The sequence below is a fragment of the Zeus faber genome, assembly GCF_960531495.2.
Source record: "Zeus faber genome assembly, chromosome: 12".
Classification (NCBI taxonomy): domain Eukaryota; kingdom Metazoa; phylum Chordata; class Actinopteri; order Zeiformes; family Zeidae; genus Zeus; species Zeus faber.
In genome coordinates this window covers 10,495,075-10,507,428 of record NC_137196.1, presented here as the reverse complement: position 1 = coordinate 10,507,428, position 12,354 = coordinate 10,495,075, and the positions used below count along the sequence as shown (strand labels likewise).

The window sequence follows — 12,354 nt, the reverse complement described above, 5'->3', positions numbered from 1 at the left end:
TTGAAGTATGAATACCTTGGCTTCGCAGGAAACCCTGTCTCTATATTAGACAGTCCTTAGACAGCCCTTGATGACTCACCTGACAGAGAAGATGCGGCTGAGGTCGTCCATGACGCTGTTGAGTTTGTTCTGCAGCTCCTTCAGGAAGTCACTGGCCTCCACGTTCAGCTAGACGGGTCGAAGACGGAATGAGTATGAAACGCTGCATATTGCCAAGCGCTGTCAATGCTTGAGAAACACGTTTTTTAAACTTACGTCTTTGCCGCCCATGGCCTCAAACATCTTCTCCAGCTGGACCCTGAGCTGCTGGATGTTGTTGATGATGATACATGGCTGACAGGGAGAAAAAGGGAACCTTTAGCGCTCTGCGTTAAGTCGTACCCGTTTGCTGCAAACCTTCTTGTCGCTCAAGCTTATAATTGCCTCCCCTCTCGTTTTAGCGACATCCATTCCACTGGGAGTCAAGCCAGCTTATTACACAGTCCTAATTCACTGGAATTACCATTACTATTCACCAGACACACACTGGCACCAAGAGGAAGGCCGTTCCCCCGAAGGGCTCGAGGGCTTGGGCTGGGTTTAAACACTCCAGTCAGGAACCACCGCTGCTTCAAAACGACCATCAACGCTCCCGATTTCACAAAATCCTCCACAATCCTTGAGCTTGAATTTTACTTTTGAATCAGTTCTTTGTTGTTGTTCCACTTTTGTTCACTGTAACGTCTGTATGCAATGTCCACTGTTATACGACTTTTCACCTACCACTTTCTCCTTGTTGACGTGATTTGGGAAGTCCTTAGCGATGATATCAGCATAAGACAGGAGGACGTTGCCAATAGTCTGAAAGAGAGAGAAACAGAGAAATGGATAGAAATAAATGTTTGTTTGTTATTAATTGTCATTAATTTAATTGTTATTATTATACTATTATTTCTTTTAATTATGTATTTATGGAATGAGTTATTGTTTGTTGTCTTTATGTCATTACGTTAAGTGTAATATTAGAGTACATTTATGTCTTGTAATGCTAATAGAAAGAGAGGGAGCTAGACAGGAGCAAAGGATGGAGCCGTGGTGAGAATGACACATTCATTTGGCGACAGCATGTTTTCAACCGCGACGCTCCAGGGGCCAAAGTCACCTTGGCAAACCTCTTCATGTAGTTGCCGACAATCTGCGGGTCGGGACACTCGAGCTTGCGGATGATTTCGAAGCTCTGGTTGAGCTGAGAGAAGACGTCCACGACCGAGCAGGAGAACAGGGCGTGTTCTGACGTGACCTGGAACTGTAGAGGGGAGAGAGAGAGAGAGAGAGAGAGAGAGAGAGAGAGAGAGAGAGAGAGAGAGAGAGAGAAGAGAGAGAGATTGAGGGAGGTGGGGGGTGAGACCGGAGTTGTAGAAGAGCTTTTCTCCGCCTGTGCAGTGAACCATACCCATAGTGGAGCTGGACACACCATAAGACTGTAACGGTCCTTCGGATCAAAACATCCAAAAACTCACATTACACAGTTGTCCTAGCTCCACGCAAAGTTTGTCGTACTGTTACAGCTAATCCCGCATCAAAGAAAGAGAGAAATCTTTCCACCGCTGATGCCGGAGGGGGACATTCACCCACTTGGATCGGGTGGGGTGGAAAGCGGCTGCGATTAGAAAGCAGAGGCTGAGAACGCCGCCATGCTGATGCAGGGGAGAAACAGCTGCTGCAGGTGACGGTAATTGAACCCAGAGGACTTTGGTCACACGAGATGGTGGTGAAGCTCGCACATAGACACATATCGATCCCTCGCAGTGTGGGTATGTGTATAGGCTCCGGAGAGAGGGAGAGTGTGTGTGTGTGTGTGTGTGTGTGTGTGTGTGTGTGTGTGTGTGTGTGTGTGTGTGTGTGTGTGTGTGTGTGTGTGTGTGTAGGAATTCTAGTTAGGTTCCAGCGTCTGCTCATCTGTGTGGTGGAGTTTTTTTTCCTCTTCTTCTTTTTCCGTTTGCCTTCGGTATTGATCGCCCCGAGGCCTCCAACCTGCGTCTCTCCCTCGCCAAGTCTGCTGCCCTGCTGAGTCAGCCGACCGACTTCATTTGCATGAGAAGTACCAGATTCTATTTCGGGGCTACATTTCCGCACTAAGGAGCTAAAATTTTAATCCGTACTTTATCGCTGCCTGGACAGAAGTTGATAGTAACATTTAAGTCGAATGTTGTGGTTGTTTTTTTTTCCAGTTTAGAGCTGAGCCCGTAAGTTTCCCGAAGAAAAGTTCTGGCAGGGAATGCTTGTAAATGAAATATAAATACATCTGGAGAGCGTCTGCACGGTCCAACTCACTTTTATCCATTAGTCCCCTCACAGTACTTTTGTTTGTCCGTACCGGGAGAAATGCCACGCCGTATCTGTCGTAAAGGGTTATGAGGAAAATGTTGAGAGAAACCATTACCCCGTCTTTTTTGTCTCTTTCCAGTGCTCCGTGGAGGAAATCTCTGGAAACCTCCTCGTTCTCGTCCAACCACATAACGACAAACGGCTCAAACCAGCTACGGAGGGCGAGGGAGAAGAAAGTGTCAACATTCCGCTGACGACGCTGCATATAAAACAAATTATTTTTGAAATGGAAAAGGAGCGACGGTTTCCAGGTTTGGATCAAAAGCCAGACTCACGCCGGATAATCCGGCACGTGCTTCTGGAAGGTGACTAGCTCCTTGCAGTACTCGTTGTAGAGCCACTTCACCTTGAAGTGCAGGTTCATGTAATCGGCGCTCTTACACAGGCGGTGCTTCTCGTGCTCTGAAAGGCAGAATGAATGGAGGAGGGATCACCACTGACGCACTCTTTCTCCTCTTGACTCTCTCGATCGACTCTCTGTGATGATGCGCGTACGGCACTCACCCTCCATGGCGTATTTCATGTCCTGTGCGAACATGTTCCACATGACCTCAGCGCTGATCTTGCCCACGTTTAGTTCTTGCGGAAACCTGTGAGGGGCAGCACAGCGCTCAGACACTTTTTAACTGTTTAGCGAGATTAGAGATTACCATTAGATACATTCTTTTGCATTATTTAACATGAATAGATTGATATAAAGCAGCTAGGGGTTTCCTCAGAGACCATCTAAATCACAACTGACACCTACTATTTATTTGCGGCGGTCGTTTTTGTCTGAATTTGTTTGTTCTATTTTCATGGTTGAGAGGGCGTTCTAGCACATGGGATGCATTATAACATATAGTTATGGACTGCATTATAAATGTATATTTGATAAGCCATATTTGAGAATTATCCAATGCCCCCGGACCCCTCCTGCGATCTCTGGCGACCCAAGGAGGTCTAGCACCACAAGTTGGGAATCACTGATCTAAGGTGGTCTATAACACTATACGACGGAACGGTGGATTGAGAGAGGGTGAAAACTCACTGGTTGAGGCAGGGAGTGTAGGAGTTCTTGTCCTCTTCTATGATGGAGACGATGAGGGTGATGAGTTTGGACCAAAAATCCAGGTTCTTGATGCTTGGACCCTGTTCGTCTGGAGGGACCGCCTTGGACTGAGAAGAGTTCAATTCATGAGGAAACTTCTTGTGTATTTGCCTGTATCCTATGTCGTGTTTGTCCTACTGCATAACCAAACTACATTTTGAATGTTTTTAACAAAGGGTCTTTGGAGTATATATGCACGTAGATGAGTAGGAGAGGGAGGTCCCAGGAAGAAAAGCTGTTTGTATCCTAAACTAATGAGATCCAAATGAAAAAACAAACGAGTTTAGGAATATTATGTTTAGTCATGTGACCAGCTGCGGCCATCACCTGAACCTGGCTTTCATTTCAGCCGTGGCGGAAATCGAAAAGCAAACGCAATTTAATTTTTTCAAATGATTTGTTCCTTGGGGTTTTAGCACTGTGAAACCAAACTTCCACAGCCGCTTCAATGTGTCCATGCAACATATTTTAGACTTACTGGGTCTGTCTGGTACTCGCGGTTGTAGAGATCGTGGCAGTTGTTGAAGATGTACTCGTAGGTGGAGTTCAGACAGGCTTTCACACAGTCCTTCACGACCTGGCTGGCCCTGGGGGGGCTCTGAAGCTCCTGGACCTGGACAGAGATGTAAACACAACTTAAGCATGCAAGGGTGTCATGTGTTTCGCTGTATCTTCTGGGGAAAAAGGGCAAACAGAGACACAACCGAAGGCAAACATACGCACAAACACAAACATGCGCCTGCCTAGCACAATTTGGTTTAGAATAATAATTTGTTTGCATAAGCAAATATGAAGATGTTTCTCAACTTGTGCCTGAGGTTTCCCCTGCCAAATCCAACCATGGAAGGTCAAAAACAGATACTGAAGTCATTTACGTGAACGATATTGAAGTAAAATCATGAATCCTGACCTTCATCCTAAAGAAAGTGATGCTGGTCAGGAGGTCCACAGTGGACTTGAGGTCCTGGAGCCTTTCAGGACTGCTGGCTGGGAAGTTATTCTACAAAAGCAAACATTACATAAGTTGTTAATAGACATCACTGACGATCAAAACATTCCAAAAGGGCCACTATTCACTGTTAACTAAAAAAGAAAAACATGCTCATCGTAAGATAGGTACATGAAGTGATTAATAGCATAATCGCAACCCTGGAATTCCGACACACTCATTCTATATAAACACCGAACAATTTACGATGCACAATTTACGTCTACGATGAAGAGAGAAGAAAAGCTGTCCCTACCCGGTACATGGACAGGTCAATCCTCAGGGAGTTGTGAAGCTGGTCCAGCAGTTTCACAAACCTCTCCTTCTACATAGAGAGCAAGAGAAAAGAACAGCAGCCAGCCTCTCAGAGAGACACCATGGCTCACAGCTGATTTGCTACCATTTGACTGAGTAAACGCAGGACCGGATCTTTCTCGCTTGGATCCAAAATAGTAAACTAGGCGGGGCCAAATTACCCTTAACTTCCATATACAGAAGCCTCAGGGGTGAAGACTAGCAAAGTTAAGTACGCCTCTCTGACGTCTTTAGTTAAGTAGGTGTGTCTTCTTGCTTGAGTCTCAGGTAAACTGTAATGGAAATACAATTCAAGAGGAAAACTCACACCAAAGTTGGAGGCAGCGAATCTGTCAGAGGCGGAGACGTTGTTGGAGGACTGGGTGGTGTGGGCGTAGTAGGCATTGATGTTGGCCAAGAGGGTGCTCATCACAGCTGGCACGCCGGGGCACATGTACTTCGACGACAAGCAGGCGAAGTGGCTGTCGAAGCGATAAAAACATAATATTAACTTACACTAACTGGCGACGACCAAAACCGCAAATTGAATCCTGCATCACTGGCCGATGCCGACGTTCGGGCACTGACGTCATAGCCTGGTAGATGGATTCCACTCCGTAGCGCATGGCGAACTCGTCCACTATCTCCTGCGCCGTCTCCTCGAAGTACACCTTCCACGCGTCATCGCCCTTGGCGTCGGGGATCTTCACCACGCCGCCGTTCTGTTCCTCCGTGGTGTACTGGAACAGGTGCTGCGCCCGCAGAAAGCTCTGGGTGAGTACGCGTCACGGTCGCGGTGAGCATTATTGGCCGGAGACGACCGATGGGACTGACCTCGTGCAGGCAGGTGTACTGGACGTGGTAGGGAGCCACCGTCTCCTCGCCCTTGATCTCCACGCTGATGTGCATCCGAATGGCCCCCGACACTGCAGACTTATCTGTTCGCTTGTCTGACGGAGGAGAATAGAGAAAGAATCTAGCTGTAGTCCATTCTGTCTTTACCATGCTTTAGGGCAGACGTTCCCAAACGATTTTCTTGATTCAATCGGAGACACCCTTATTTAAAAGCAGCCTTTATTAAAATTCATTTATTAGCAGTTGATTTGGTCTGGAAGGGTTCTATTTTCCTAGTAGAGAGAGCTGGGTTTTTAGGGAATGTACATATAGTCGTGGCTCCTGTGACAATATCTAATTGAACTCGTTTTTTAAACCGATATTTGAATATAAGCAAACATATGCCTTAATGGCTCGTGACCGTCCTGCTGCATCCCTAGCAACCCCGATGCCATCCCAAACCCTGGTTCAAAACCTTCTCTGTCGTCTTTTAAAGGAAAAAAAAACAAAAAACTCACCCAGGTTGTACCAAACATCCATCTCTCCGCTGAGCGTCCGCACCTCGATGATGGTCTGGCCCAGGAAGTCGTCGCTCTCCCGTTTGAACCTCTGCTTCACCCGAGACTTGATGTCGTCGTCTTCGTCCCACACGCGTACTTTGATGCGGTCGGAGGAGTTGTGACACTCACTGGACAGCGACAAGGAGAGGAGTAAGTCGGGAAAACACATATTGGTTGACGGTCATATTAGAATTAATTTTTCTCAGAAAATGAGGGACAGCAGAGGGACACTTGGGATTAACGTCGTCTCAGATTGATACGATTGAATTTCAAACTCTTTGGCTTTTTTTTTTTTTTTTTCAGTGAAATAACTGAAAAAAACGCCACTTACAAGTGGAAGTTCTCCTCCCAGACGGGGTTGAGGTTGCCATAGATAGTTTTGGTCCTCTTCTTTGTCTTGCCCACTTGCACGGTGACATATGGGTCACTGGAGCCCGTTTTGTCTTTAGCCTGCAGTCCCTGGGCGCACACCACTGAGGATGACAGAGAGAGAGGAGGTTGTCAATCCAAAGAGAGACGACGACAATAGTAGCCCGACATCACGAGTCACCATCCATTTCTTTAACAGACAGGTATTGTGTAAATAAGGGGTGGAGTCTCACCGGTGATGCTAATCTTCGCTGACCATTTGGACGTCCCGTCCAGCACGCTCTGCTTGATCTGTTTCATTTGCGTGCCGTGCGTGGTTTTGTCGAGGGCGAACACCTCCTGGATGAGCTCGAAGATCTCGGGCTTGTTCCGCTCCCTGATCTTCATGCGATCCTTCAGAACCATGATGATGTTCTGGGTTCGATCCTCCGCCCCGTGCTTGGAGCTCTTCTCCGCGGCCCCTGACCACGAGACAGAATGAGCAGAGAGTAGTTAGGAGCCGAGCATGCAGAAAGAAAAGTTAGAATTCAGGATGTTTCTTTGAGCAGATGGAAATTAGACAGACCCACTGGATTCAATGAGTACGTGAATAAAATAAAACTGCTTCCATAATCTTTGGCTGTAACATAAAATGGAGAGATTGGAGAGTTTGCACGGATGCATAGACTATGTGAGGGTGTATAGAGGAAGAAGGGATGACAGCACATTATTCAGCAGATAAATTGTAATGGTAAGGGCAAGAGAATGTGCCGGTGGATAGAGGAGAAGAATAATGGGATGTCACTTGAGCAGAGGGAAACAGGTGGGGGCTGAGATGGCTTTGTCTGCAAAATAATGTTTATATGAATGAATCGTGTTTGACGTTGTGATGTTATGGATATATTTTAATCCTTCTTACTCTGCAGACAGTCGGCGTTCAGCAGGTCCTGGCATTTGTCGTGGCATTTGACGCCACATTCGGAGCAGCGCATGCCCTGGCGGGCGATGCCCCACAGCAGCCCCTCGCATTCGTAGCAGTAGGTGGGCGTAGTGGCCGTCCACACCTCAAAGTTGTGCGGCGTGGTGGAGGAGATGGGGTAGATGAGAGCCTGGAGGGTCTTCTTATAGACATGGCTCTTCTGCAAAGAGACATGGTGACAAACAGGGCTGTGAGGCCACTTCAGCTCAACCTCACTGCCTTTTTTTCCCTTTATTGTGTGTTCCCATGTGTGAGAGAGACTTATTCATATAAAACATTGATTTACAAAAAAAGAATACAGTATATACATTAAATAATATCAAATATGTATCAAATTATTATGACATAATTTTTGTATTATATTTTTAAATAACAAAAAAAATATATATGAATTTTTCTGATTTTTTATTATGAATCAAATATCTAAATATAAATATGCTTGCACCCACCAGCTCCTCGTTGCCCAGCGTTGTGGAGGCCATGGCTGAGGTGATTCCAGCCTTACGGGAGTTCTGCACCAGTGACTGGAAACCAAACGAGAGAGGGAGAGTGGTAAACCTTCTTCAATTTGTTTGAAAGTGCTTATTTTCTGGAGGAACATACACTGTCTCTGTCTGGGGACTACGGGGCATACGATGCCTGCAGGAGACACTGAAGTACTCACCATCGCCTGATGCAGCCAGACGGCGATAAAGCAGAGAGGAGGAAAGAGGGTGGAGGGAAAAGGGAAGATGGACGTTAACGGCACAGAAATCTCTAACAAAACCGGTAGATTGAGGTTTAATGGTGTATAGCAGTGCTTAAGTGTGTCTGTGTCTGTGCCATTGCCTTGGACATCGTTTAGCCTGACCTCTGAAAAAAGAGGACTTTAATCCGTTATACCCCCGAACTCTGTCTGTATGCAACTGTTTCATTTAGTGCCCGTCCGCAAACCAGCTGTACAGCTTGAACCAAGGCATCGTGGGTATGGAATTCCTTTCTGAGAGACTGAAGGAGCAGCCTCCGTGTGAAGTGGAGGTTTCAGAGGAGCATCCTGCGTTGTCTCACCAGGTCTCGGACCAGAGGGATGGCTTTCCTCTTGCGCAGGTCAGGCATGCTGTCAATACTGTAGAGCGCTCCCCCCATCCTGAGGAAGAAAAGCAACAGCCGATGTCTTATTACAACCCAATCAGATCAATGCTCGCTGATGGGGAAACAAATTGTGTCCTTGCCGGTCCTATACTCTCAAGGTCAAGATCAAGGTGAAGTTCAAGAGCTCTGGCTCCTTCAATGTGCTTCTCAACTAATTTTCGACCATTTCTCTACTTCCCTCCACACATGGAGAATAATAATAGCAGAATATGAGGCTGTATACTTGGGTTTAATTGACAGGTTTGTTATTTGGCGATTTCAGCAGTTCTTCAATATGTAGTCTCTGTTTTACTCAGAGGTCTTCTTAATCTACAAATGGCCTGGCAGTTTGTTTAGGGCAGCTCAATACTCACTGGCTTGAAGCCACAGGCTGAATAAGGCCGGTGTATAAAACAGTACAGGGGATCTCTCGAATGGAAAAGGAGAGATCCATTTTACTACTGCAACAACAAAGGCCTCCAAAGGCTCAGAAATGTGTAAGAAGACAAGTCAGCAACAATCTCAGAGTGAAGAAGAAAGCTTTGGCATGTTGTCGCATTGAAAAACCTTTTTTAATGGCAGTACATGGGTTGCTCTTTGACCTCCATCAGTACATATAATTAACATATATATAGGCCCTGACTGAGTAGTTGTCTTGGTCAAACCTGTGGGCCACCACCTTGTGTGATTAGCCGCTTAGGGTAAGAACAATAGACCTTTAATTTATAGCTTAGCCCTCAAGTGAAATTCCTCATTCAAACCCGAAGGTGCCATTGATCATTATACGAAGGTACTTTCACCCTCTATGCTGTGGGCGTGACGTGTCCACCAACACTCTATGTTTGTTGTCTCTATTAGCATACTGCTGCTAACCTTTGTTGAAACACTGACAAACATTGTAAAAAGCTATTATGCAATGTTCTTCCCTACTTAGTGAAAAAAAGACAAATTCCAGGAGTTCAGGAGTTCAAGAACTCACAAGCTTTCTGACTTTGCTATATAATATATTGAATATACGTATGATATATGATTGTGGCGATACTGTACTAGAATTTAAGGGGGGCGGTGATGAAATGTTCATGTGGCGAATATACAAGTAGGCATTTATTTATTTAAGGGCCTGGCACTCCCCCGCGTGACAGTGCTGATCAACATTTGATCAGCACTGTCACTGTCACTGGCACTTTCCTATTAATGAGGAAACTGTGTGGTATAGTGTGACTTACCCGCCTTTACCGAACCATAGTGAGTTGGACGTCTCTCCACGAGCCTGAGAGAGGGAAGGAGTGAAAGAGACAGAGCTAATGTTAAAGACCGCGGAGAAGAATAGAAAGAAACAATGAATGTTCAACGAATGCCCGTATAGATAAGTGGGAAACTGTTTCAAGAAAAAGAATGCATTCCGCTATATGTGTTACCCCATTTTAGGAAGAGCAAAGAAATCTCTTTGCATCTCTGGGAGTCTTACTGGACGAGAAAGGCTTGAAAGGTAAAAGTGAACATTTTTTGACTGAGGTGAAGACGGGTGAAAACAAAGGGGATTGAGTCAAACAAGCATCCGCTGTTCCTAAAACGACTCCTTTAATCGCGTCAACATTCTCCCGTTCGGGGTGTACCTACCTGCACGTCTGCTCCAACCATGGTTGACCAAAGTGCATGCGAGTGCCACTATGGCAATGACATGAAACTGGAAAGAAAACAAGAGTGGTGGGGCACAAACAAACAGACAAACAAATAAACAAACAAACAAACAAACAAACAAAAAAGACAAACAAACGGAAGCCAAGTGCAGACAAACGCAGTGCAAACATAACAACATAAATATCAAAGCATGTGATTATTCATCTGCACAACTCAATTCAAATGCAATGAATAGCAAAATAAATGTGCAAGTGAAGGTTATTCAAGCAAAGCTAAATGTGCGAAAATAAAACAACATTCCCGTGAGCAACAGTCGCACGCTGACGCACTTATTCACCCAGGACTAAAGTAAAGTTTGCAGGCTCGATTTCTTTTTCTTTTTTTTTGGATTTGATCAATTATGAAATACGGAACACATTAATTTTGCACTACAGTGTCTGGCGAAATGCACCGTCAAAAATAGAACTCTTGCACCCTGTCTTGGCCAAAACTGTAAATAATGCATGTCACATACATATTTCAAGCACTTTTAAGGTCTTTTTGGATGCATGTATATCTTTTTAGATGACACTTCGGCGGCGCTCATGCTTGGGCTGAATTAGGGATGGCAGCAGATCGGGCTGCAGTGAGAGACGTGCGGGTTCGAGGTTCTGATGGCCCTAACAAAGCTCTTACCTCGTGAAGCTGATCCAGAACCTTGTTGTAGAGTCTCAGCCAGTTCTCCTTGGCTCGGACAGCCGGGTCTACGGGCTCCTTAGGCTCCTCTATCACTGCAGGACTACAAACAGAATGTGCTTTCATTTGTGTCACAATGCGATCTAAGTAAAACCGTTTCTGGCCTGGAGCTGCATGGGGTAGAAGTGCATGGGAATTGATGGATGATAACGCTGATTTGTTCGGCGTTGATTTTCCAATACATTCTTATTGATTTATTCTGCTATTCCTTCATATTTTTCTGTTCCGTTGTTTCCTACCTCTCCGGTGGAATTTCTGTTTCTTCTGGCGGTGTCGGCAGTTGGCTCTCCTCCATTTGCTCCTCCATTTCCTCAATGGGGAAGTCGTCCTCTGGCGGAACAGGAGGTGTCTCGGCCTCCTTCTCCAGTTTCATCTCCTCGTCCGGCCGGAGATCTTCCTCCAAATGTAGAGTCAGGTCTTCAGAGTCCGCTGATTGAAGATTGCTGGTGCCGCCCAACTGGACCTGAGACAGTGCGGCTGCGGGGCCGCCGTGCGAAGAAGGGCCCATGGAGGAATGGAGCTGGGACACTGGAGCACCAATGGTGGCCGGGTGTGATGGAGGCATGGCGGCGGAGGCGGTGGGCTGCAATGACGTTGCGGAGGCCGGGGGATGAGTTTGCGGTGGTTGGGCGGCAGGGACGGAGGACAGGAAGGTGGAGGCCAAGCCTGTGACTGCAGCAGTCAGCGGTTTGGCCATGGAGAAGAAGGAAGTGGCGGATGGGGCCGCCTGAGGTGCGGGCTGAGTTTGGGGCTGTGCGGGCTTTGCAGTCTGGGTGTGAGGTTGACCAGTGGGGGCGGGGGGCTGTCCTGTCGGGGCCACGCCTGGAGGGTGAGCCTGGGTGGAGGCCTGGCTCGGCAGCTGGTTCGGGGGCTGCTGTTGGTGCAGAGAAGGCTGCTTCTCCAGAGGAGGCCTGCCGCTGGGCCCAGCTAGGGTTGCAGGGGCAGTGGAGGTGGGCGTGGGGGTGTAGGGTGGTTCAATATCCTCACTGAGCGTTCCATCCAGATTGTACAGATCCTCATCTTCATACATCATCTCTTCATCCTCATAGAGGCCTTCCTCTTCCCCTTCGTAGAGCCCCCCATTGTCCTCTTCGTACAGAGCCCCCTCCTCCCCCCCATCCTTGCTGTAGCCCCCCTCGTCACTGTATGCCCCCTGGGTTTCCTCGGGGTCCCAGTCCGGAGAGCCTTTGCTGTAGCTGACCGAGGAGTGGCAGGAGTGGTACGAGTCGTTCTCATCGTAAGGGTCCCTCTCTCCATACTCGCCACCGTAGTCTTCCTCACTCAGCTGACTGCTGCATCGACTCAGCTCTGCAGACGACGCATAGCTCCCAGTTGGGCTGGAGGAGAAGAGAAGAGAAGAGAAGAGAATGGCATTTACTATGATTTATCAATCATAGTAATCACATCA

The 12,354-nt window shown here is 47.0% G+C and overlaps 1 protein-coding gene across 1 annotated transcript in view; it reads right to left on the bottom strand.

Annotated features, from left to right (window-relative positions):
- LOC307238338 (protein unc-13 homolog A) overlaps window positions 1-12,354 on the bottom strand; it is a gene marked incomplete at both ends in the record, with an annotated part of 37,715 nt that overhangs the window by 6,755 nt on the left and 18,606 nt on the right. Inside the window, 23 exons of the mRNA XM_080011270.1 lie at window positions 80-168; window positions 256-333; window positions 763-840; window positions 1,142-1,285; window positions 2,423-2,519; window positions 2,643-2,769; window positions 2,872-2,957; window positions 3,398-3,525; window positions 3,936-4,070; window positions 4,368-4,457; window positions 4,702-4,770; window positions 5,068-5,221; window positions 5,328-5,491; window positions 5,574-5,689; window positions 6,092-6,261; window positions 6,465-6,606; window positions 6,736-6,963; window positions 7,401-7,620; window positions 7,910-7,984; window positions 8,508-8,586; window positions 9,797-9,840; window positions 10,887-10,989; window positions 11,186-12,283. Coding sequence (XP_079867396.1) covers window positions 80-168; window positions 256-333; window positions 763-840; window positions 1,142-1,285; window positions 2,423-2,519; window positions 2,643-2,769; window positions 2,872-2,957; window positions 3,398-3,525; window positions 3,936-4,070; window positions 4,368-4,457; window positions 4,702-4,770; window positions 5,068-5,221; window positions 5,328-5,491; window positions 5,574-5,689; window positions 6,092-6,261; window positions 6,465-6,606; window positions 6,736-6,963; window positions 7,401-7,620; window positions 7,910-7,984; window positions 8,508-8,586; window positions 9,797-9,840; window positions 10,887-10,989; window positions 11,186-12,283 — 3,714 coding nt within the window. The remainder of the gene's footprint in view (window positions 1-79; window positions 169-255; window positions 334-762; window positions 841-1,141; window positions 1,286-2,422; window positions 2,520-2,642; window positions 2,770-2,871; window positions 2,958-3,397; window positions 3,526-3,935; window positions 4,071-4,367; window positions 4,458-4,701; window positions 4,771-5,067; window positions 5,222-5,327; window positions 5,492-5,573; window positions 5,690-6,091; window positions 6,262-6,464; window positions 6,607-6,735; window positions 6,964-7,400; window positions 7,621-7,909; window positions 7,985-8,507; window positions 8,587-9,796; window positions 9,841-10,886; window positions 10,990-11,185; window positions 12,284-12,354) is intronic.